The 26,203-nt window shown below is 41.5% G+C and overlaps 1 protein-coding gene across 3 annotated transcripts in view; it reads left to right on the top strand.

Moving 5' to 3' along the window:
- Window positions 1-26,203, top strand: part of Larp4 (La ribonucleoprotein 4) — a 68,787-nt gene that overhangs the window by 30,737 nt on the left and 11,847 nt on the right. For 2 of the 3 annotated variants that reach the window (XM_045152004.1, XM_045152005.1), the window contains exons 5-12: window positions 587-723; window positions 5,137-5,240; window positions 6,142-6,252; window positions 7,970-8,023; window positions 17,365-17,577; window positions 19,207-19,310; window positions 23,759-23,971; window positions 25,404-25,452. In XM_045152004.1, coding sequence (XP_045007939.1) covers window positions 587-723; window positions 5,137-5,240; window positions 6,142-6,252; window positions 7,970-8,023; window positions 17,365-17,577; window positions 19,207-19,310; window positions 23,759-23,971; window positions 25,404-25,452 — 985 coding nt within the window. Of the gene's footprint in view, window positions 1-586; window positions 724-5,136; window positions 5,241-6,141; window positions 6,253-7,969; window positions 8,024-17,364; window positions 17,578-19,206; window positions 19,311-23,758; window positions 23,976-25,403; window positions 25,453-26,203 lie in introns of those variants that run through there. The other variant, XM_045152006.1, reaches the window with a different exon arrangement.

Consider the following 26,203-nt stretch of genomic DNA (forward strand, 5'->3'; position numbering starts at 1 on the left):
ACAGCTTGTTTGTATATTTATTTGCAAGCAACAGAAGAGAGAGAGAGAGAGAGAGAGAATGAGGGGAGGGCCATGTTAGGGTCTCCTGCCACTGAAGACAAACCTCACATGCTCATGCTACTTTGTGCTTCTGACTTTCCATGGCCTCTGGGGAATCAGACCTGTGCCTCTCAGCTTTACAGTCAAGCACCCCCAATAGCTGTGCCATCTCTCCATCTAACATAGATGATAAAAGTGTGTACAAAATAGTGATTAAAGTGTTTACAAGATGGCACGGTATTGGATGCATTTATATAATACTTTATAACACACTGTTTATTCCCTATTGATATAATTCCTTAAACTCCCTCATTCATACCGTTGGATCAGATGTGTTTGGGGATTCAAAAACTTAGTGAACGTGCTGCTGATGTATAGTATGTTGGTGTATTTTTAAATGAACCTTTATAACTATTCACACATTATTTCAAATAACATACATTTGTTTCCCTAGATATAGTAACAGACATGAATAAGGTATATGTATTTTTTCTTTAGGTGCTGTTTAAGACTTGTTTGTTACATTGCTTCTGTTTATTCTTTTCAGAGAAAACTTATCAAAGGATCTTTACTTGATATCTCAAATGGATAGTGATCAGTTCGTCCCAATTTGGACAGTTGCCAACATGGAAGAAATAAAAAAGTTGACCACAGATCCTGATCTAATTCTTGAAGTCTTAAGATGTATGTAAATAATGCCTTTTTGGTTATATTTAAATAGTTTATTTCTTTTTTTCATTTTTAATCATATAGGGAAGTGTTTTGACTGGAATTATTTATTTTGTATTTTGTTCATTTGTTTTTACTAGCTGACTGGCTGGTTTATATGTTTATATGTGTTGCTTCTATATCAGTTCTATGCTTTGGTTTTTCATCTTGATGTTCACATAGTATGTAAACAAGCCTTGTTTTATGAGATACTAGGAGCTATTAAAAATATCATACTTGGGGTGGAGAGATGGCTTAGCGGTTAAGCGCTTGCCTGTGAAGCCTAAGTACCTTGGTTCGAGGCTTGATTCCCCAGGACCCATGTTAGCCAGATGCACAAGGGGGCGCACACATCTAGAGTTCGAATTTGCAGTGGCTGGAGGTCCTGGCGTGCCCATTCTCTCTCTCTCTGCCTCTTTCTCTGTCTGTCACTCTCAAATAAACAAATTTTTTTGAAAAAAATCATACTTTCACTGGGCGTGGTGGCACATGTGTTTAATCCCAGCACTTGGGAGGGAGAGGTAGGAGGATCGCCATGAGTTTGAGCTCACCCTAAGTCTACATAGTGAGTTCCAGGTCAGCCTGTGCTAGAGCAAGACCCTGCCTTAAAAAAAAAAAAGAGAGAAGCTGGGCATGGTGGCGCACACTTTTAATCCCAGCACTCGGGAGGCAGAGGTAGGAGGATCTTCATGAGTTCAAGGCCACCCTGAGACTACAGAGTTAATTCCAAGTCAGACTGGACCAGAGTGAGACCCTACCTCGAAAAACCAAAAAAAATAACACACACACACACATATACATACCATATTTCAGCTATATATATTATTCTCTTTAAAGCTGTATTTGAAACTTTTTTGTTGTTGTTCTGTTTTCTTTTCCTAGGTAGGGTCTTACTCTAGCCCAGACTGACCTGGAATTCACTATGTAGTCTCAGGGTGGCCTCATTAAAGGTGTATGCCACCACACCTAGCTTTTTTTTTTTTTTTTTTTTTTTTGAGGTAGGTTCTCACTAGCTCAGGCTGACCTGGAATTCACTGTGTAGTTGCAGGTTGACCTCAGACTCATGGTGACCCTCATTTCTGCCTCCCGAGTGCTGGGTTGAAAGGCGTGCACCACCACGCCAGGCTTAAAGCTGTATTTGAAACTTTTCTGTTGTTATTTTTGAGATGGTTTCATGTAGTTCAGACTGGCCTGGAACCGTATAGCCATATATGCCTCTACCGCCCCCGTATTGGTTATAGTGCTGAAGATATTGAACCTAAGATTTTTTGTTTGCTAGGTGAGCGCTCTACCAATTCTAAGTAACATTTCCCTCCCTCGCCGTCCTTCCACATGCCTGCACACAACTAAAATGTCAGGGACTTTCCTTTTTTGGATTTTTTTTTCCAGGTGCTTAGAGGTAGGGTCTCACTCTAGACCAGGCTGACCTGGAATTCACTATGTAGCCTCAGGGAGGCCTTGAACTTATGTAGATCTTCCTACCTCTGCCTCCCAAGTACTGGGATTAAAGGTGTGCACCACCACACCCAGCTAAGGTGTTTTTTTTTCTTTCTTTTTGTTTCTTTTTCTAAAGATATCATTGCCTGTTTTAAAAATACATATATTATTTATTTATTTGAGAGATAGAGGCAGAAAGAAAGAGGCAGGTAGAGAGAATGGGCATTCCAGGGCCTCTAGTCACTGCAAAGGAACTCTAGATGCGTGTGCCACCTTGTGCATCTGACTTACATTAGTCCTGGGGAATCAAATCTTGGTCCTTTGGCTTTGCATGCACGTGCCTTAGCCTCTAAGCCATCTTTCCAGCCCTCTGTGCCTTACTTTTTTTTTTTATTATTGTTTTTGGTTTTTTGTTCTGCCTTCCCAGGGATTAACGGTGTGAGCCATCATGGCTGGCTGCATTTTTAAGATTTTATTTGAGAGAGAGGGAGAGGGAGAAAAAGAGCAAGGATGCACTAGGGATTCCTATTGCTGCAAATGAACTCTTGATGTGTTTTATTTGTGGTTTCTGTGGGTATTGGAGAATTTAAGCTGGATGGCAGACTTTGTAAGCAAATCCCATCTTTCTATCCCTGAACTGTCACTTTTATGAGTTAAGAGTAAATGCTTGTAATGAACTCATCTTTTGTTCTGATTTCACAATCCAGATTGTGACTTACAAATGACCTATACTCCTGATACTTGTATAGAACTTTTCCTTTCCTCCCTTCTTCCCTCCTATGTTTCTTTTCTCTTTCCTCTCTCTTCTCCTTCACCCTAAGGTCTCACTCTGTAGCCCAGACTGGCCTCAAATTCAAAATCCTTGTACTTCAGCTTCCTAAGTTGTAGAATTTAGAGATGCATACCACCATGGGCCGTGTGTGTGTGTGTGTGTGTGTGTGTGTGTGTGTGTGTGTGTGTCCCTTTCTTTCTCAGGCTCTCATGTGCCTGGGCTAGATTCAGACTTGGTATGTAGCTGAGGATGATGTTGAATAACACCATACTTAGCTCTGGTTTTATTTTTTTGTTGTTGGGTGTTTTTTTTTTTTTTTTTTTTTTTTTTTAAAGACTTGCTTTGAACTTTATTCTTTCTTTACTTGTTCAAGGAACTGTAACGTTTTACCGCTCAGAAGGAACTAACATCAAAGTTTTGGCTATGTGGTTGTATCTTTCATTCATCGTTTCTTCAAAATCAATTCTAAACATGACTTTGGAAGGTCTTTTTAGTTTTATATGAGTAAATGGAAGCCAGGAACAGTGGCACATGCCCTTAATCCCAGCACTTGGGAGGCCAAGTTAGGAGGATTGCCATTGGTTCAAGGCCACCCTATAACTACAGAGTATTTGAATTATAGGTCAGCTTGGGCTAGAGGAAGACACTACCTGGAAAAACCAAAATGGGCTGGAGGAGATTGCTCAGTGGTTAATGATGCTTCCTTGCAAAGACATTCCACCCAGGTTCCATTCCCCAGTGCCCATGCAAAGCCAGATGCACCAAGTGGCACATGCATTTGGAGTTTGTTTGCAATGGCAAGAGGCCCAGTTATACCCACACCCACACTTATTCATTTTCTCTCTCTGCTCAAAAATAAGTAGATAAAAATAAAAGTCTAGGGCTGGAGAGATGGCTTAGTGGTTAAGCGCTTGCCTATGAAGCCTAAGGACCCCTGTTCAAGGCTCAACTCCCCAGGATCCACGTTAGCCAGATGCACAAGGGGGCTCACGTGTCTGGAGTTCATTTGCAGTGGTCTTAGGTCCTGGCGTGCCCATTCTCTCATTATATATATCTGTCTCTTTCTCTCTGTCTGTTGTTCTCAAAATAAACAAAAAAAAATTTTAAAAAATAAGTAAAAGTCTAGCTGTGTTGGCATGTGCCTATAATGCCAGCTCTGAGGAGGCAGAGACAGAATCCTTGGTAAACAAGTCTATCCAAATCATTGAGCTTTACTTTCAGTGAGAGACCCTGTGTCAGAGAATAAGAAGTTGTAGTGTGACTGAGGAAGACATCTCCACATGTACACATGAAAAAGATTAAAGATATTGGAGATGTTCCGAGTTTGATTTCTAGCACTGCAGAAGGGAGCTAATGATCATAAGTGGCTGTTTTCCCCCCATGAGGTAGGTGTTTCTGTAACCAGGCTGGCCTCAAACTCACAGCAAGTCTCTGACCTTAGCTTCCTAAGAACCAAGGCTAAAGGAGTGAGCTGGGGTTTTGTCTGTCTTTGAGGCCGGTTCTTACTCTAGCTGAGATTGGTGTGGGGTTCATGGTGGTCCTCCTACCTCAACCTCCAGAGTGCTGGAATTAAAGGCCTGAGCCACCATATGTAGCTCATAAGTGCTTTTTCTTTCTTTTTTAAAATATCTTTTATTTCTTTGAGAGAAAGAGAGAATGGGTACGCCAGGGCCTCCAGCCACTTCAAACAAACTCCAGACAAATGCACATCCTTGTGTATCTGGCTTACATGGGTCCTGGGGAATCAAACTGGCATCCTATGGCTTTGTAGGCAAATACCTTAAATGCTAAGCCATCTATCCAGCCTCATAGGTGCTTTTTCATACCTAAAGGCTTTTTGACAATGTGTCATAAAGTAGATGCCCTGATTTTTATTTATTTAGTTAGTTTTGGTTTTGAGGTATGGTCTTCCTCTAGCCCAAGCTGAACTGGAATTCACTATGTAGTCAGGATGGCCTTGAAACTCTTGGCAATCCTCCTACCTCTGCTTTCCAAATGCTGGGATTAAAGGTGTGTACCACCATGCCCTGCCCCGAATATTTTTTTAGCATTTAATTTTTGCACATTACTCTAGTCTCTCATAATTCTGTTGGAAATTATATGAATAATTTTTTTCATGTCATTGTTAGTATCACTATTTTGTCACGTCTAAATTAAACATCTTTTGTCTTAAATTTCAGCTTCTCCTATGGTACAAGTTGATGAGAAGGGTGAGAAAGTGAGACCAAGTCATAAACGTTGTATTGTAATTCTCAGAGAGATTCCTGAAACAACTCCAGTAGAGGTAAAATCATTAAACCTTATTAAAGCCAAATGTCTCTTAACTCTTTAAATTGTAGGTGGGCAAAATATAAATCAACACCTTCATATCAGTTACTGTCATTACTATAAATGTTTATTTTTGTAATTCTAAAGTATTGGAGTAATTTAAAGTGAGGAGCCATGCGTGGTGGCGTAAGCCTTTAATCCCAGCACTGAGGAGTCAGAGGTAGGAAAATCGCCATGAATTCAAGGCCACCCTGAGACTACATAGTGAATTCCAGGTTAGCCTGGGCTACAGGGAGACCTTATCTCTTGAAGGAAAAAAAAAAGGAAAAATTCTGTTTTCTTAGGACTATAGACAAAGTACTGTAGTGATATTCTTTTTTTAAAAAAATGTCTTTACTGGGCTGGAGAGATGGCTTAATTTTTAGGCGTTTGCCTGTGAAGCCAAAGGACCCAGGTTCAGTTCCCTAGGACCCACATAAGCCAGATGCACAAAGGGCACATGTATCTGGAGTTTGTTTGCCGTTGCTATGGGCCCTGGTGTGCTACTATGCCTGCCTTTTGAGCCATGATTTTATTTTAACAGATGTTTATTATTATTATCTTCTTATGAGTACTTAATATTCAATTCTAGTTGTTTTCTCTGTTTCATTCAGCCTGCAAACTTGTATCATTCTGAGTTTTGGTATAATCATTTTTTTTCCTAACTCATATTTGTTGTAGTTTCTTTTTCCATTTGTATCAGTAGGAAAGTTTTTTTGCACAGCATTTGATGAAAACAAAACATCTAATTATATTAGAATTTATATATATTATTAGGTCCTAGAAGATGTTAATAAAGGTTATATTTGGTTTTAATAATCATATGTTATTTTAATGACACTTTAATGAGTAGCTCATTGTATTGTATTTTTTTTTAGGAAGTGAAAGCTTTGTTTAAAAATGAAAATTGCCCCAAAGTGATAAGCTGTGAGTTTGCTCACAATAGCAATTGGTATATCACGTTCCAGTCAGACACAGATGCACAGCAGGTGAGAAGTCTTGGTAATAAAAGAATGTGTGTGTGATTTGAGAGAGTGGAATGGGTATGCCAGGGCCTCTAGCCATTGCAGATGAACTCCAGACTCATGTGTCACCTTGTGTATCTGGCTTATGTAAGTACTGGAAAATCGAACCTGGGTCCTTAGGCTTCCCAAGCAAGTGCCTTAATTAAGAAAATGGGTTGCCAGGCATGGTGGCACATGCCTTTAATCCCACTACTCGGGAGGCAGAGGTAGGAAGATTGCCATAAGTTCGAGGCCACCCTGAGGTTACATAGTGAATTCCAGGTCAGCCTGAGCTAGAGCCAGACCCTACCTCAGAAAACCAAAAATAAAAAGTGTTAAGCTGGTCGTGGTGGTGCACACCTTTACTCCCAGAACTCAGGAGGCAGAGGTAGGAGGATTGCTGTGAGTTCCAAGCCACCCTGAGAGTACATAGTGAATTCCAGGTCAGTCTGGGCTAGAATGACACCCTACCCCAAGAAAAAAAGAAAGAAAGAAATTTAAGACCAACTTTGGAGGCCACCCCCTGGGCAACTTGAGACCCTGTCAGGAAGAAAGGAAGGAAAAGGAAGGAAGAAAGGGCCAGCAAAGGGAAGAGGAAAAGGAAAAGATGTCTGGTTGGATCTGTGGTGGTGGAGGCACATGCCTGCAATACTGTTGTTACAAAGCATCTTGATCATCTTTCGTATAATCTATTATCTACATAACTTTTTACTTTCAATTTACAAAGCCTTTACTGATCAATAAAAAATGAACACAGAGGCTCAGGAGACATTCTCACTGTAACTTAGACTGCTCTGGAATTCTCAGTGTAGTCCTGACTGGCCTCAAATTTTTGGCAGTCCTTTTGCTTCAGGTGTACTGCTGAGATTACAGGTATGAGCTGCCATACACACCTCAGTAGGGTCTGACTGGCCCTGCCTGGACTCGTTCTCACAGTGGTCCTCTTACCTCTGCAGCCCCAGTGATAGGGTTAAAGTACCACAGCTGAGTCACAATCTTACTCTTTCTGGATTTTTGAGGTACTGTGTCACTCTAGCCCAGAGTAACCTGGAATTCACTGTGTTCTCATGGTGACCTTGAACTCAAAGTGATCCTCCTACCCATGCCTCCCAAGTGCTGGGATTAAAGCTGTGAGCCACTACTCCTAGCACAGGCTTATGTTAATATTATATTCTACTTAAAGATAAAATAAATGTTCTATTAAACATAAAATATATAATGTTGTAAGATTACTTAAATTTTCATTCTACATTTTAAAATTCTTTATCCAGGTATATCACACCTAACATGCCACCAAGGATAGCTATGAATGTGGCCCAACACAGAATTGTAAAATTTCTGTGGCAGTAATCCATATGAGCTCTGTTATATTAAATGTGAACTGTAACTGAGCATGTTTTAATTTCTGATGTTATGTTTCCCTGTTAGCACTAGTGTTTGTTTTGCGTCTTCCCAGGCTGGTTTAAGAGTTTTCCATGTAGCCCAGACTGGCCGCAAGCTCGCCATATGGCTTTTCTAGGCTTCTGAGTGACAGGATTACAGGAGACTTGTGAGTGACAGAATGACAGGACTACACCACTACACCAAGCATGAGTTCTTGTTCTGTTTAGAACTTGCTAATACCAAACTCACTTGGTAGTAAAGGTGACTTTAATGAAATATTTGAATACTAATGAATATTCTTTTTTGCTTTTTTAATTAGGCGTTTAAATATTTAAGAGAAGAAGTTAAAACATTTCAGGGCAAGCCAATCATGGTAAGAAACATTTGTAATTCCTGTAGAAGGTAATAATTTTTTTTTTTTTGTTCTTTTTTTTATTTATTTATTTATTTGAGAGCAACAGACATAGGAAAGACAGATAGAGGGAGAGAGAGAGAATGGGCGCGCCAGGGCTTCCAGCCTCTGCAAACGAACTCCAGACGCGTGCGCCCCCTTGTGCATCTGGCTAACGTGGGACCTGGGGAACCGAGCCTCGAACCGGGGTCCTTAGGCTTCACAGGCAAGCGCTTAACCGCTAAGCCATCTCTCCAGCCCAGAAGGTAATAATTTAAAGGAGCATTTTATTTGCCTTATTTTAAAAGAGAGAATTAAAAAGGGAGACTGGAAGGATGGCTTAGCGGTTAAGGTATTTGCCTGCAGAACCAAAGGACCCATGTTCAAGTCCTCAGGACCCATATTAGCCAGATACACAAGTTGGCACACACCTCTGGAGTTCCTTTACAGTGGCTGAGGGCCCTGGCATGCCCATTTTCTCTCTCCCCCTTTCTCTGTCAAATAAAATAAAATAATTTTTAAAGGAGGGATGGTTGGAAAGGTGAATCAAAGGTTAAGGTGCTTGCCTGTAAAACCAAACAACCCCTAGTTTGATTCCTCAGTTCCCACATTAAGCCAGACACACAGTGGTGCATGCATCTGGAGTTCTTTTACAGCAGCTGGAGGTCCTGGTGTGCCCATTCTTTCTCTATCCTATCTTTCTTTCCTTGCAAATAAATAAACATGTAGATAATATTTTATAAAATTTATAGTAGAGGCTGTGGTGATGGTTCAGTCAGGTAGTGCAAGTCCCAGGAACCATATAAAAATGCCAAGAGTGGTGGCTTGCACTTAAAATCTCAGTACTGGGAATATAGGGACAATAAGTCCCTGAGGTTCACTGGCCCACCCGTCCGTCTAGCCTGATTGGTGAGCCTGGGAACGTTGAGAGAACCCGTGTCACCAAATGATGGGCAGCATGTGTTTCTTTCTTTTTTTATTTTAATTATTTATTATTTATTTATTAGAGAGCGACAGAGAGGGAAAAAGAGGCAGAGAATGGGCAAACCAGGGCTTCTTTTCACTGCAAACGAGCTCCAGACGTGTGCACCTTGTGCACCTGGCTAACTTGGGTCCTGGGGAATTGAGCCTCAAATCAGGGTTGTTAGGGTTCGTAGGCAAGCGCTTAACTGCTAAGCCATCTCTCCAGCCCTCTTTCTTTTCAACTTCTATAATTATAGACAATAGACTGTGATAATCAGCCCTCACTATTGCCTTTGCAGTTTCAATCTGTTATGTCCCCATCCTACCCCCAATCAGTCTCTTAGTTTATTTTAATTAATAATTTCCATGATTGTAAACAATATCCCATGGTAATGCCCTCCCACCCCCCACTTTCCCCTTTGAAACTCCATTCTCCAACATATCCCCTCCCCCTCTCAGTCTCCTTTATTTTCATATCATGATCTTTTCCTCCTATTATGATGGTCTTGTGTAGGTAGTGTCAGGCACTGTGAGGTCATGGATATCCAGGCCATTTTGTGTTTGGGGGAAGCATGTTTTAACGAGTCTGGCTCTTTCATTCTTTCCACCACATCTTCTGCAATAGACCCTGAGCCTTGGAAGGTATGATAAGAGGTATTGGAATACTGAGCACTCCAGTCACTTCTGTCCAGCACTTTGATACCTTCTGAGTCGTACCAAGGTCACTGCCAACTGAAAAAAAAAAGTGAGAATACCATTAATATAAGGGTATGAACATTAAGAGAAGTGCTTACTGAGCAGTTAGATAAGCATAGTGTATACATTTTACCAGACAGCAGCAGACGTTACACCCCTAGGGCTCATGAATACCCCTATTTTAAGTTTTCAGTATCAGGGATGTATTCCATCCTGTGGAGCGAGCCTCCAGTCCAATTAGAGGGCAGTTGGTTTCCACCATGACAGATGTGCCAGTATTGCACCCGTTGGCTCATTTGGCCTGGCTGACCAAATTTAAGATTTGCAGTATCCACTGTTGAGTATCTTCACTGGTGATTTCCCTTTCTCCCATTGAACTGCATGCAGAATGGCTTCTTCTAGCTTTCTGTCATCTGGTCTACATGGAGGAGGTAATCAGGATTTCTCAGTGGCCTTTCAGCCCCAGTGTGTGGAGTCTTCAGCAATAGGGTCTTACCATCTATTCCTGGTGGGAAACCAAGGGGCTCGGCAATGGCCTGTAATGTTTTGGGGGCCTCAGGGACCTCCCTTGCCAACAACTTACTGGAAGGTATTCCATCCCTGGCACTGAAAATTTTCTAGCAACAATCTGCAGCTCCTGAGTGTTCCATTATCCAAAAACGTAGGTTTCCATATGATTTATTTATATCCTCTTAGCCCTCCCTCTACCTTTCTTTACTCAATCTCTTCCCCTGACCTCACTTGGGCCTTTTCAGCCCCATTAACCTATTCTTACATATATTATCTTATATGTAATATAATATATATATTATTATATATATACAATACCATCCTATTAAGTAACCTCCCTTCCTGTCTCTTCCCTTTATATCTGTGTGCTAGCTTTCTGGCCTCTGCTACTGAGTTTTTTCCTTCTCACATAGAAGCCCAAATATCTGTAGTTAGGATCAACAAATGAGAGAGAACATGCGATGCTTGGCTTTCTGTGCCTGGGTTAGCTCACTTTGTATAATCCTTTCCAGATCCATCCATTTTCCTGCAAATTTCATAATTTCATTTTTCTTTACTGCTGAGTAGAACTCCATTGTATAAATGTGCCATATCTTCGTTATCCACTCATCAGTTGAAGGACATCTAGGCTGGTTCCATTTCCCAGCTATTGTGAATTGAGCGGTAATAAACATGCTTGAGCAAGTATTTCTAAGGTAATGAGATGAGTCCTTAGGATATATATATGCCTAGGAGTGCAATAGCTGGGTCACTTGTTAGATCAATTTTTAGCTGTCTTAGGAACCTCCACACTGATTTCCCCAATGGCTGGACCAGATTGCATTCCCAACAACAGTGTAGAAGGGTTCCTCTTTTTTCATTATCCTCACCAGCATTTTTGGTCATTTGTTTTCATGATTGTAGCCAATCTGATAGACATGGGATGGAATCTCAACGTAGTTTTAATCTGCATTTCCCTAAATGACTAGGAATGTAGAACATTATTTTAGATGCTTATATGCTACCTGTATTTCTTCTTTTGAGAACTCTCTATTTAGTATCACAGCCCTTTTTTTTTTTAGTTTTTTTATTTTTAGTTTATTTTTATTTTTATTTTTTTAATTTTTATTAACATTTTCCATGATTATAAAATATATCCCATGGTAATTCCCTCCCTCCCCACCCCCACACTTTCCCATTTGAAATTCCATTCTCCATCATATTACCTCCCCATTACAATCATTGTAATTACATATATACAATATCAACCTATTAAGTATCCTCCTCCCTTCCTTTCTCCACCCTTTATGTCTCCTTTTCAACTTACTGGCCTCTGCTACTAAGTATTTTCATTCTCACGCAGAAGCCCAGTCATCTGTAGCTAGGATCCACATATGAGAGAGAACATGTGGCGCTTGGCTTTCTGGGCCTGGGTTACCTCACTTAGTATAATACTTTCCAGGTCCATCCATTTTTCTGCAAATTTCCTAACTTCATTTTTCTTTACCGCTGAGTAGAACTCCATTGTATAAATGTGCCACATCTTCATTATCCACTCATCTGTTGAGGGACATGTAGACTGGTTCCATTTCCCAGCTATTATAAATTGAGCAGCAATAAACATGGTTGAGCATGTACTTCTAAGGAAATGAGATGAGTCCTTTGGATATATGCCTAGGAGTGCTATAGCTGGGTCATATGGTAGATCAATGTTTAGCTGTTTTAGGAACCTCCACACTGTTTTCCACAATGGCTGGACCAGATTGCATTCCCACCAGCAGTGCAGAAGGGTTCCTTTTTTTCCACATCCCCGCCAACATTTATGATCATTTGTTTTCATGATGGTCCACAGCCCATTTTTTAATTGGCTAATTTGATTTATTATTATTTAATTTTTGAGTTCTCTGTATATCCTAGATATTAATCCTCTATCAGATGTATAGCTGGCAAAGATTTTTTTCCCATTCTGTAGATTGCCTCTTTGCTTTATTCATAGTGTCCTTTGCTGTAATCTTTGTAATTTCATGAGGTCTTAGCAGTTAATCTGTGGTTTTATTACCTGAGCAATTGGTTTTATATTCAGAAAGTCTTTGCCAAGACCAGTATGTTGAAGGTTTTCCCCTAGTTTTTACTCTAGCAGTTTCAGAGTTGTAGGTCTGATGTAAGGTGTTTAATCCATTTGGACTCAATTTTTATGCATGGAGAGAGAGAAGGATCTATTTTCATCCTTCTACAGCTACATATCCAATTTTCCCAGCACCATTTGTTGAAGAGGCTGTCTTTTCTCCCATGAGTATTTTTGGCATTTTTGTCAAGTATAGCTACCCAGACTTACATCTGAGTCCTTTATTCTGTTCCATTGATCTACATGTTTGCTTTTGTGCTAGTACCATGCTGTTTTTGTTACTATGGCTTTGTAGGATAGGTTCAGATCTGGTATGGTGATACCACTGGCCTTATTTTTGTTGCTCAGTATTGTTTCAGGTATTCAGTTTCTTTTTTTTTTTTTTTTTTTTGTTTGTTTTTGCTTTTTCCCCCCTAGGCTTCTTTGCGGTGGTTCCTTCCCTGTCATTTTAACCAGAAGTCCAGTCTTCTGTTTAGTGTCCTATTCTTCCTTTGGCTTTTACATTTTTTCCGCCCAAGATAAGGTCTTATTCCAGCACAGGCTGACCTGGAATTCACTGTGCAGTCTCAGCGTGGCCTAGCACTCACATCAATCCTACCTCTGCCTCTTGAGTGCTAGGATTAAAGGTGTGTGCCACTCCACCCAGCTGGCTCTTACATTCTTTCTACCCCCTCTTCCCCAATGGACCCTGAGTCTTGGAAGATATGGTAGATATGTTTCAGTTCTGAGCACTCCTGACACTTCTTAGCACTATTGTGAGAGTCATCTCAAGGTCACTGCCATCTGAAATGAGAATGTTCTTTAATCAAAGTGAGAGTAGCATTAATATATGGGTATGAACATTAGGAGAAGTGCTTACCAGCCAGTTTGATGAGCATAGTATTTACATTTAACCAGACACCAGCAGACATTACACCCCTAGGACTCATAACTACCCCTGTTGTATGTTTTCAGTATCAGGGATGTATTCCCTTCTGTTGCAGTCCGGTTCGCATTGCTGTTAGAAATCACCCAACCAAGAGTAGCTTCTGGGAAAAAGAGATTTATTTTGGCTTACAGGCTCGAGGGGAAGCTCCACGATGGCAGGGAAAAATGATGGCATGAGCAGAGGGTGGACATCACCCCCTGGCCAACAGAAGGTAGACCACAGCAACGGGAGGGTGTGCCAAACACTGGCATGGGGAAACTGGCTTTAATACCCATAAGCCCGCCCCCCAACAATACACTCCCTCCAGGAGGCATTAATTCCCAAATATGCATCAGCTGGGGAGCTAGCATTCAGAACACCTAAGTTTATGGGGGACACCTGAATCAAACCACCACACCTTCCATGCACTGGACATCCAGTCAAATTAGAGGGCAGTTGATTTCCCCCATAACAGACATGCCACTATTGCACTTATCAGCTCATTTAGTTTGGGTGGCCAAATACAAGGCTTGCTGTGTCTTCTGTTGTTTATCTCCACTGATGATTTCTCTCTTCCATGGAGCGTAGCTCTTTCCAGCTTTCTGTCAGCTGGTCTACATGGCAGATGTCAGCTTGGCTCCAGCAGGATTTCTCAGTGACTTTGCAGCCCAAGCCTGTGGAGTCTTCAATAGCAGGCTCTTACCTAAATCTATTCCTGGTGGGAATCCATGGTCCTCGGCAATGACCTCTAATGTTTGGGGGAATCAGGGACCTTCCTGGCCAACAACTCACTGGAATGTATCCCTCTGCCTCCTGAATGTTGGGTTTATTGGCATGTACTACCATGACTGGCGTCTAGTTAGTTTTCTTTGCTTGTTATCATCTTTTATTTATTTGAGAATATGGGCCCACTAGGGCCTCTGGCCACTGCAAACAAATTCCAGTTGTGTGTGCCACTATGTGTATCTGCTTTATATGGGTTCTAGAAAATCGAACCTGGATCCTTAAGCTTTGTAGCAAGCATCTTAACTGCTGAGCCATCTCTTTGGCACAGAAATAACTTTTAGTGACAGATGAAAAACATTCTCAGCACTTTCATCCCTGTCTCAGTTAACTGTATTACCATAGTAACTCCCAAGCATTGAACACATTTTTGGACTGTCTACATGTTTAAGCTCTTCTCAGTTCTCATAAAATCTTCCTTTAAATTCATGTGCCCTCAGCTTTGCTTGGTGGGCAGCAGGGGGGAAGAAAGCTTTTCAATGCTCTACATTACCATTAAAATTGCTATTCTAAGCCAGGCATGGTGGCACACACTTTAATCACAACACTCAGGAGGCAGAGGTAGGATTTCTGTAAATTTGAGGCCACCCTGAGACTACAGAGTGAATTCCAGGACAGCCTGAAATAGAGTTAAACCCTATCTTGAAAAACAAAAGTGAGTAGCTGGGTGTGGTGGCGCATGCCTTTAATCCCAGCACTTGGGAGGCAGAGGTAGGAGGATTGCCGTGAGTTTGAGGCCACCCTGAGGCTACATAGTGAATTCCAGGTCAGCCTGGGCTAGAGTGAGACCCTATCTCGAAAAACAAAACAAAACAAAACCAAAAAAAAAAGTGAAAAAAAAATAAATAAAATTGCCATTCTAGTACATACTAAGGATTGATTTACTTTCACATGGTCCTGTTTCCCCCTGTGATACAGTTGTTTTCATCATTGCTTTTAAATGTAATACACTATTCTTGCTATCTCTGTTCTTTTCTCTCTGTGTATTAGTTTTTATTTGAATCACTTATAACATATATTAACTCATTTTATCTTCATTTAAAAATTTTTATTTATGAGCTGAAGAAATGGCTTAGCAATTAAGCGCTTGCCTGTGAAGCCTAAGGACCCTGTTTCGATGCTCCATTCCCCAGGACCCACATTAGGCAGATGCAGAAGGGGTCGCTTGCATCTGGAGTTCGTTTGTAGTGGCTGCCCATTCTCTCTCTCTCTGCCTCTTTCTCTGTCTGCACAAGGTGGTGCATGTGTCTGAAGTTCATTTGCCGTGGCTAGAGGCCCTGGAGTGCCCATTTTCTCTCTCTCTCTCTTTCTCTGTCATTTTCAAATAAATAAATAATAACAAACAATTTTTTAAATATTTACTTATTTGGGAGAGAGAGACGCACAAAGAGGCAGAGTAATATAGAACTGGTGTGCCAGGGCCTCCAGCCACCGCAAGTGAACTCCATGCACCACCTTGTGCAGCTGGCTTACATGGTTCCTGGGGAATTGAACCTGGATCCTTTGGCTTTGCAGGCAAGCACCTTTACTGCTAAGCCATCTCTTCAGCCCAAAATAAACAATTAAAAAGAAATGATATCACAACATCTTTAAAAATTTTTTAAATTTATTTTGGAGCAAAAAAGGGAGGGAGTGAGAGAGAGAAGAGATGAAGGGGAGTGCCAGAACCTTCAGCTGCTGCAATCTGCACATGCATGTGTCATCTTGTGCATCTGGCTTATGTGGGTCCTGGGGAGTCGACCCTGGGTCCTTTGACTTTGTGGGCAAGTGCCTTAACTGCTATGCCACCCCTCCAGCCCTCATTTTATCTTCTTTTTTTGTTTTTTGAGATAGGGTCTCATTCTAGCTCAGGCTGTCCTGGAATTTACTATGTAGTCTCAGGGTAGCCTTGAACTCACAATAATCCTCCTCCCTCTTCCTTCCAGGGCTTGAGAAATGGCTTAGTGGTTAAGGTACTTTCCTGCAAAGCACCAGAACTCATGTTTGACTCCCCAGGCCCTGCATTGCCTGGCTCACAAGGTGAAACAAGGGCTAGTGCACACATGGCACAAGGTGGCTCTTGCAGCTGGACTTGATCGCACTGGCTGGAGGTCCTGGCATGCCGCTTCTCTCTCTCTTTCCCTCTCTCTCATTAAAGAAAAATAAAGGGAAAATTTTGGATTGGCCATGGTAGTGCATGTCTTTAATCCTTATACTTGAGATGCTATGGTTGGAGGATCACTGTGCGTTTAAGGCCAGCCTGAGACTACAGTGAATTCCTTGACAGCCTGGGCTAGAGTCAGATCCTATCTGGAAGAAGTAATTGTGTGGTGTAGCATTTGTACGTGTTTGTGTCCATGCAGTACTCCATGGGCTCACCTGCAGTGGTGTGTTCTTGTGCTATTTGCAGTTCCACTGAATGTTCCACTTCATCATTCTAGCCAGAGTCTCTTACTGATCTGAGTGTGCTGTTGTGGTGCAAGCTTTGTTGAGTCTCTGGGGCCTTTGCTCCTCTTTGACACAGTTTATAAGCGCTTGTGTCCATGCTTAGGTGTTTACATATGTGCGTCTCAGCCCCCTCATTCATCTTTTTTTTTTTTTTAAATATTTTTGGCAGTGAGAGAGAATAGGCATGTCAGGGCCTCCTACCACTGCAGATGAACTCCAGATTCATGCACTGTTTTGTGCATCTGGTGTTTTCTGGGTACTGGGGTTCAGACCCAGGCTATCAGGCTTTGCAAACATACCTTTAGTCACTGAGCCATTTGAGCCATTTCTCCAGCCCCTCATTCATCTTTGGTTTTGTTGTTTGTTAAGATAGGTCTTAGCTGGGCGTGGTGGCGCACGCCTTTAATCCCAGCACTTGGGAGGCAGAGGTGGGAGGATCGCCTTGAGTTCGAGGCCACCCTGAGACTTCATAGTGAATTCCAGGTCAGCCTGGCCTAGAATGAGACCCTACCTCAAAAAAAAAAAAAAAAAAAAAAAAAAGATAGGGTCTCATTCTAATGAAAGTACTACCTAGAAATCACTCTGCAGCTCCAGGCTGTCCTTGAATTCACAGCCACCCTCCTATATAGTGAATTTCAAGTTAGCCTGGGCTAGAATGGGACCCTACCTTGATAAACCAAAAAATTCATCTTTAAAAACTTTTTAATGGTATTTTTTATGTTTGTTTATTTATTTATCGTAAGAAGCCGAGAGCGAATGGGCATGCCAGGTCCTCCAGCCACTGCAAACATTCTCCAGATGAATGTGTCATATTATGTATCTGGCTTACATGGGTCCTGGGGAATTGAACCTCTGTAGGGAAGTTTCTTAACTGCTGGGCCATCTTTCTAGCCCCCAAACTCATCTTTTGTTATTTTGTCTTCTTGTTTCTAGGCAAGGATAAAAGCCATCAATACATTTTTTGCTAAAAATGGTTATCGATTAATGGATTCTAGTATGTATACTCAGCCCATTCATACTCAAGCCCAGTATCCCTCTCCAGTCTTTATGCATCCTGTGTATAACCCTCACCAACAGTACTCAGTCTATAGCATTGTGCCTCAGTCATGGTCTCCAAGTCCAGCACCTTACTTTGAAACACCACTGGTAAGTGAGATCACTATAGAATGAGAAAATAACAAACTTTTTAATTAAAATTCAATTCAGCTGAAAACTAGCCATAGTGGAGCACCCCATCATTCCAGCACTCAGGAGATAGAAGCCATGGTGTTGCTAAAAGTATGACATCAAACCAGGCTACATAGGAAGACCCCGAGATGGCTACATGGAAAAGAGCACTTGTTGCGCAAGCATGAGGACCTGAGAAAGCCTGTTCACCAGTGCCATGTACATAGATGGGCGTGACTACTCAGGCCCATTTCTATAGGGGCAGAGACCAGATAGATTACCATGGGGCTTGTGGTCTGAAGACATGTCAGATCCACGTACAATAGAGGAAGACACTTGACATTTACTGCGGCCCCAAGGAACAAAGGACTCACATGTCAGCATGCACATGTGCATACACTGCATACACACCACACATACGACACACAAAAAATAAGTATAAAGCTTAGAAATCAGCAGAAGTAGTAAATTATTTTGTGTAGGGTTTTTTGTTTGTTTGTTTGTTTGTTTAGATTAAGAGATAAGTCTTTATCCAATATAAGCATATTACTGAGGTTGAGCTCTTTAGTTTCTCTAATTTCTTTTTGTTGTTATTTTCAAGGTAGGGTCTCACTGTGGCCCCGGGTAGCTCATAGAAATCCTCTTACCTCTGCCTGCTGAGTGCTGGGGTTAAAGACATGCACCACCATGCCCATAGTTTCTCTAATTTTTTTAAATTTTGGCTTTTGAGGTAAGGTCTCACTCTAGCCCAGGCTGACCTGGAATTCACTCTGTATTCTTAGGGTGGTCTTGAACTCACAGCAATCCTTACCTCTGTCTCCCCAGTGCTGGGGATTAAAGGCATGTGTGCCGCCATGCCCAGCATTTTCTCTAATTTTTTTTATAAGTTCTGCTGAGTGACTTAAGTCCTGTATGATTTTTTAAATTTTTTATTTATTTGAGAGCGACAGACAGAGAGAGAAAGAGGCAGATAGAGAGACAGAGAGAATGGGCACACCAGGGCTTCCAGACACTGTTAATGAACTGCAGAAGCATGGGCCCCTTGTGCATCTGGCTAATGTGGGTCCTGGGGAATCAAGTCTTGAACCCCGGGGGTCCTTAGGCTTCACAGGCAAGTGCTTAACCACTAAGCCATCTCTCCAGCCTTCCTGTATGATTTTAAGTGTTTCTGAGGGGTTGGAGAGAAGGCTTAGTGGTTAAGGCATTTGACTGCAAAGCCAAAGGATCCCAATTCGATTCTCCAGGACCCATATATGTCAGATGCACAAGTGGGCACATGCATCAGGAGTTAATTTGCAGTGGCTGGAGACCCTGGTATGCCCATTCTCTCTCTCTGCTTTTTTCTCTCTTGCTCAAATAAGTAAATAAACAAATTAAATGCTTCTTTGGTTATATGTTGAGTTAGTATTTATTTTGAATTTAGTATTAATTATTACAAATGATAGATGTTTTGTGAAGTAGTACACAATGTAAAAATTGCCAAGTGAGTAAAATTCTTTATGGCTTGTTGAACTAATGACAATTTAGCTCATTCTGTTTATTTGAAAATTTTTACCCTATATTTTATCTTTACTATTAATATTTTTAAACTTTCACCTTTTTTTCTAGGCTCCCTTTCCCAATGGTAGTTTTGTGAATGGCTTTAACTCACCAGGATCTTACAAAACAAATGCTGCTGCTATGAATATGGGTCGACCATTCCAAAAAAATCGGTAAGATTAAAAGTTTTCATTTTGATTTTTTTTTTTTTTTTTTTTTTGGTTTTTCGAGGTAGGGTCTCACTCTCACTCTGGTCCAGACTGACCTGGAATTAACTCTGTAGTCTCAGGGTGGCTTTGAACTCATGGCGATTTAATCCCCAGTGCTGGGATTAAAGGCGTGCACCACCACACCCGGCTTCATTTTGATTTTTAATATGTGCCTGAGGTGAGGGATTGGGTAAAGGAAAGAGAAAATTCAAGCATAGGCATTCCAGAGCCTCTTGACACTGCAAATGAATTCCAGACTCATACTTTTTCCTTCTAATTTCTTGCGGTTACTGGGAAATTGAACCTGGGCCAATAAGCTTTGCAAGCAAGCACCTTTCACTGCTAAACCATGGAATTTAGTTTATTTGTTTGTTTTTTATTTTTGTTTTTTGGAGGTGGGGTCTCACTCTAGCTCAGGCTGACCTGAAATTCACTAAGTAGTTTCAGGGTGGCTTATAACTCATGGTGATCCTCCTACCTCTGGCCCCCCAGTGCTGGGATTAAAGGCATGCACCACCACACCCAGTTTAGCCATGGGGTTTATTTGAAACAATTCCTAATAGTTCTTAACAAATTTCTGTTAGTAGCAGTGCTTGTTGAGAGACTCAGTAGAAAGATTTTACTTATTTTTATAAAAGTATATGAACTATGAACAAGGCGGATATGGTGGCACATGCTTTTAATCCCAGCACTCAGAAGGCATAGGTAGGAGGGTTGCTGTGAGTTTGAGGCCAACCTGACATTACAAAGTGAATTCCAGGTCAGCCTGGGCTACAGTGAGACCCTAACCTCAAAAAACAAACAAAAAAAAAAAACCATTAGTAATCCTGGAAAATGTTTACTATCATACCTAAGATTGACAAATCTTTTTTTTTCTCTTTTTTTTTAAAAATTATTTATTTATTTATTTGAGTGCGACAGACACAGAGAGAAAGACAGATAGAGGGAGAGAGAGAGAATGGGCGCGCCAGGGCTTCCAGCCTCTGCAAACGAACTCCAGACGCATGCGCCCCCTTGTGCATCTGGCTAACGTGGGACCTGGGGAACCGAGCCTCGAACCGGGGTCCTTAGGCTTCACAGGCAAGCGCTTAACCGCTAAGCCATCTCTCCAGCCCGGATTGACAAATCTTTTAAATGTTTTTGATTACTGTTATGTGTATGGTATATGTATATAATCATTCATTGTCTTAAGTGTGGGTAGGCATGTGCCAAAGTGTATATGACAGTCAAAGGTTATCTTCCATCTCATTTGAAGCTGTCCCTGGTTGTTGACTGCTCAATTTGCCAGCTTAGTTAGCCCCATGAGCTTGCAGCTTTTCTGAGAGGTCTGTGGACATGAACTCAGGAACCGCATCGCCAGCACTTCATTCACTGAGCCATCTCCCCAGCCCTTTAAGTATTACGTTTTATGTAGACATCAGTTGATTATATTGACTGACTGACTGACTGGTTGACTTACTTCACAGAGCAAAGGGAGAGGGTAAGAAGAAGTGAATGGGCACCCAAACTGCAGGAGTATGTGCCATTTTGTGACGCAGGCTTTATACTAGGTAGTCAGACCTGGGGTCTCAGGAATTGCAAGCAAGTGCTTTTAACTGCTAAGCCATCTCTCTAGCCCCATCTTTTTTGTTATTGTTGTAGTACTTGTTTTTTTTTTTTTTTTTTTTTTTAATTTTTTTATTTATTTATTTGAGAGCGACAGACACAGAGAGAAAGACAGATAGAGGGAGAGAGAGAGAATGGGCGCGCCAGGGCTTCCAGCCTCTGCAAACGAACTCCAGACGCGTGCGCCCCCTTGTGCATCTGGCTAACGTGGGACCTGGGGAACCGAGCCTCGAACCGGGGTCCGTAGGCTTCACAGGCAAGCGCTTAACCGCTAAGCCATCTCTCCAGCCCATACTTGTTGTTTTTTGAGGTAGGGTCTCTAACCCAGGCTGACCTGAAATTCACTATGTAGTTTCAGGCTGGCCTTGAACTCATGCTGATCCTCCTATGGTGATCCTCCTACCTGTGCTGGGATTAAAGGCAAGTGCTGCCACACCTGGAGTGTTTTTTCATATTTTTAAAATTTTTATTTATTTATTTGAGAGAGGCAGACAAAGAGGCAGAGAGAAAGAGAGAATGGGCACATCTGGGCCTCCAGCCACTGCAAATGAACTCCGGATACATGCACCATCTTTTGTATCTAGCTTTACATAGGTACTGGGGAATTGAGCCTTGAACCAGTGTCCTTAGACTTCACAGGCAAGTGCTTAACTGCTAAGACATTGCTCCAGCCCCTGGCTTTTTTTTTTCTTTTCTTTTCTTTTTTTTTTTTTTTTTAGTTTTTAAGTAATTTGGGTCGGGCATGTTGGCGCATCCTTTTTACTCATGCACCACTTTGTGCATCGGACTTATGTGGGTACTGGGGAATCGAACCTGAGTTCTTAGGCTTTGCAGGCCAGTGCATTAACTTCTAAGCCATCTCTCCAGCCCCTTTGGTATGAATTTTGATGGAGAATGAGTAACCAAAGAATAAAAGATTTAAGTGTTTTGAATTATTGAGTAGTACTTAAATTTTATTTTGAAGTAGTCACTCAGTGTAGCCCAGCTGGCCTGAAACTCTCAGTGACCATCCTTCCTGTACTTCTGCCTCAGCGAGATGAAAGAGACAAGCTGCCATGCCCAGCTTGCATTTGTTTTATTTTGTTGGTTTTGTGAGGTAAGGTTTCGCTCTATTGGAATTCACTATGCAGTCTTAGGGTGGCCTGGAACTCACAGTTGTCCTCCTTACCTCTGCTTCCTGCTGAGTGTGCCACCATGCCTGGCTTGTTTGTATGTGTGTATATGAGAGAGAGAGAGAGAGAGAGAGAGAGAGAGAGAGAGAATGGACTTACCAGGGCTTCTACCCATTGCAAACAAACTCTAGACACATGTGCCTCTTTGTGCATCTGGCTTTATGTAGGGTTCTAGAAATCAAATGCTGATTCTTATGCTTTGCAGGCAAGCACTTTATCTGCTGAGCAATTTCTCCAGCCCTGTTATGAAGCTTTTTGTTTATTTGTTTGTTTGTTTGTTTTTTTCCGAGGTAGCATCTCACTCTATCTCAGGCTGACCTGGAATTCACTCTGTATTCTCAGGGTGGCCTCAAACTCACAGCAATCCTCCTACCTCTGCTTCCCCAGTGTTGGAATTAAAGGCATGTACCACCATGCCTGGCTCCTGTTATTGAAGTTTTTAATCCCTTTTCAGAAAGTTAGGAATTGACATGTTATTTGGATATTACAAATTTATGTCTGTGGAACTAGGTTGTAAGGGTTCCATAAATTATATATGTAGCATAATATATATTATGTAAACTGCAAGCAGATATAAATCTCGATGGCTAGGCTGTTAAGGCGCTTGTTTGCAAAGCCTGATGGCCTGAGTTCAATTCTCCAGTACTCAGTTAAAGCCCGATGCACAAAAGGGCTCCTGCATCTGGAGTTTGTTTACAGCAGCAAGAGGCTCTGATGTGTCACTACTCTGTCTCTCTCCTTGAAAAAAAAAGTATATATATCTTGAACTCTGGTATAGATAGATTGACGGCTTAGCTGTTAAGGTGCTTGCCTGCAAATTCAGTTTCGATTGTCCAGTACTCATGTAAAAGGCAGATGCACACATCGGCACATGTGTCTAGAGTTTGTTTACAGTGGCTAGAGGCTCTGTCGAGCCCATTTTCCTCTCTCTCTGCCCCTTCCACAATCTCAAAGAAGTTAAAAATAAAATAAATTTGATTTTCTTGGGCAGTGTCTCACTCTAGTGCAGGTTGACCCAGAACTCCCTCTGTAGTTCCAAACTGGCCTCAACTCAGCCATGCTTCTACCTTTTCCTCTCCGATGTTGGGATAAAAGGCATGTGCTGCCACACCGAGCTCACACTTCCTTCAATCTTTATGGTTTGTAGTTACAACTAATATATTTTTGAGAGAGAGAAAGAGGCAAAGAGAGAGAGTGCCAGGGCTTCCAGCCACTGTAAATGAACTCCAGATGCATGTGCCCCTTGTGCATCTGGCTTATGTGGGTCCTGGGGAATTGAACCAAGGTCCTTTGGCTTTGCAGGCAAGCGCTGTAACCACTAAGACGTCTCTCCAGCCCTGTTTTTACTTTTTGTTTTTGTTTTGTTTTGTTTTATTTGAAGTAAGGTCTCAGTCTAACCCAGGTTGACCTGGATACCTGGATTTCACTATGTAGTCTCAGGTGGGCCTTGAACTTTGCTATCACACGGCTCCTGGGGAATCAAACCTGGGTCCTTTGGCTTTGCAGACAAGTGCCTTAGCTGCTAAGCCATCTTCCAGCCCTCCAAACACATTTTAACCTGAAGGAAGGTTTTTCTTTATTAGTTTATTCCTTCATATATGTGATTTATATATATATACTTTTTTTTTTTTTTAGTGTGAAACCTCAGTTTAGGTCATCCAGTGGTTCAGAACACTCAACAGAAGGGTCTGTGTCATTGGGGGATGGACCATTGAACAGATCTAGTTCAAGGAATTTTCTACCTGAACGGCATAACCCTATAGTAACAGGGCATCAAGAACAAACTTATCTTCCAAAGGATGCTCCTGTTTTACCGGTGGAACAGAATGGGGACTATGGTAGAGGCAGGTAAGGAAATACGGCTACATAAACAATTCTTTGATCATAATGTGCTCATATTTAATATTTGAGTGTTCTTATTTTAATTCACTATTGGCATATGGGTATGTTAAATGAATACATTATTCTTATATAGGGTTTAGGAGGGTTGTTCCCCCCCCCCCTTAGCCTGAGCTAGATTGAGACCCTACCTCAAAAAAAAAAAAAAAAAAATGGAAAAGAAATACAGCCGAGGGTGGTGTCGCATGCCTTTAATAAACCCATCACTTGGGAGGTAGAGTTAGGAGGATCATTGTGAATTCGAGGCCACTCTGAGACTCCATAGTGAATTCCAGGTCAGCCTGGGCTAGAGCGAGACCCTACCATTAAAAAGCAAAAAAAGAAAAGAAAAGAAAGTGTGCACCTTTAGTCCCAGCACACAGGAGGCTGACGTAGTTGAGTTGTAGTGAGTTGGGGGCCTGCTTGGGGTATAGAGAGTGTTCTTGGTCAGCTTAGGCTACAGAGAGACCGTTAGAAAAATAACAAAGAAAGGAAGGGTGGATACGATAGAGGGAGACAGGAACTGCATATAGATCTAAATTAGACATTCATATTTTGAATAGCTAATTGAGGAAAAAAACGTTTAGGATAATATAATATCCATCTGCATTTTAATCTTAAGTTCTTCCAACCCACTCCCACCCCACCAAGTAGGATCTGCTCCCACCTTTGCCTGCAGAGTGCTGGGATTAAAGGCATGTACCACCGTGCCTGGTTTATTTCTTCTGACTTCTACAGTATAGGAATAGGATTATATATACTGGCTATCCTAGCCAAATTAAATTCTAAAATGCTTATGCCATGGAGAATTTACTAATAATAATGGACCCACTTGGTCTGGAAAGATTGCTTAGCGGTGAAGGCGCTTCCCACAAAGCATAAGGACCCAAGTTTGATTTCCCAGTACCCATGTAAGTCAAATGCACAAAGTGGAATGTTTCAGTGGCTGGAGGCTGTGGCTTGCCCATTCATTTTCCTTCTCTCTCTCTCTCTCTCTCTCTCTCTCTCTCTCTCTCTCTCTCTCTCTCCAAAATAACTAAATAAATAACGATAATTTTTTAAAAATGGTCTCACTTAACATTGTGATAATGATAGTTTGTGAAGATTTTCTTAGATTAGTTTAGGATTATCCAAGCTGGGCATGGTGGCTCATGCCTTTATTCCCAGGCTCAGGAGGCAGAAGTAGGAGGATAGCCATGAGTTTAGTTCAAGGCCACCCTGAGACTACATAGTGAATTTCAGGTCAGCCTGAGCTAGAGTGAAACCCTATCCCCAAAAAACAAATAAAAATTATCCTATAACAACATGTGGAGAATAGGCCTGTATTTAGAAATTCTAGGTACCAGTAGAATGTGTGTTATTTCATGAATCTTACATGTTATCCCATCTCTCTTGTTAAAAGGAGAACTCTTTTCAGAGGTCGAAGGCGAAGAGAAGATGAAAGGACCCCAGTAAGTATTTTAACTTTGGTTATACTGTTTGGATGTTTTTTCTATTGTGTTTGATTTTGGTCTGTCGTGTGTTTGGATTTTATAATTGTTTGTTTGCTTGCTTGTTTTTGTTTTATTGATTCAGGAAAACTAATGGAGACAAATACTGATTTGAAAATATTCACTGTAACCATTCACCCTCCAGTACACGCTTAAAAGTCTTTGTTGCTAACACTTTGTTCCCAGGCCCCATATAAAAACCTGGGAACTATGCAGAGCTTTTATAATCCCAGCACACTGCTGGTGAGATAGGAGGAGAAGACAGGAACATCATGTGCACACAAATAAATAATAAATACTAAAAGAATCTTTGAAAAAATAAATTTGAAGCCTGGTGTGGCAGCGAACACCTTTAATCCCAACACTCAGGAGGCAGACTTCGAGGCCACCCTGAGACTGCATAGTGTATTCCAGGTCAGCCTGGGCTAGAGTGAGACTCTGCCTTGAAAAGCCAAAAAATGAAACTAAAAGTAAATAAATGTGTAATCTTATTGCATTATTTGTAGACATTGAATTCATTTTGGTCCTTGTGTTGAGTCACAGTATTATTGTATAGCTCAGGTTGTTTACAAACTCAGTTTTCCTTAGTCACCTGAGTGCTAATATTGCAGAAATATAATGCTATGTTACCAACTATGCCATCTCCCTTAACTCTTATATCCTTATGAAACATCAGCTGGGATTGGTGGTGCACACCTTTAATCCCAGCAGA

This window comes from Jaculus jaculus, chromosome 6 (genome assembly GCF_020740685.1).
Source record: "Jaculus jaculus isolate mJacJac1 chromosome 6, mJacJac1.mat.Y.cur, whole genome shotgun sequence".
Classification (NCBI taxonomy): domain Eukaryota; kingdom Metazoa; phylum Chordata; class Mammalia; order Rodentia; family Dipodidae; genus Jaculus; species Jaculus jaculus.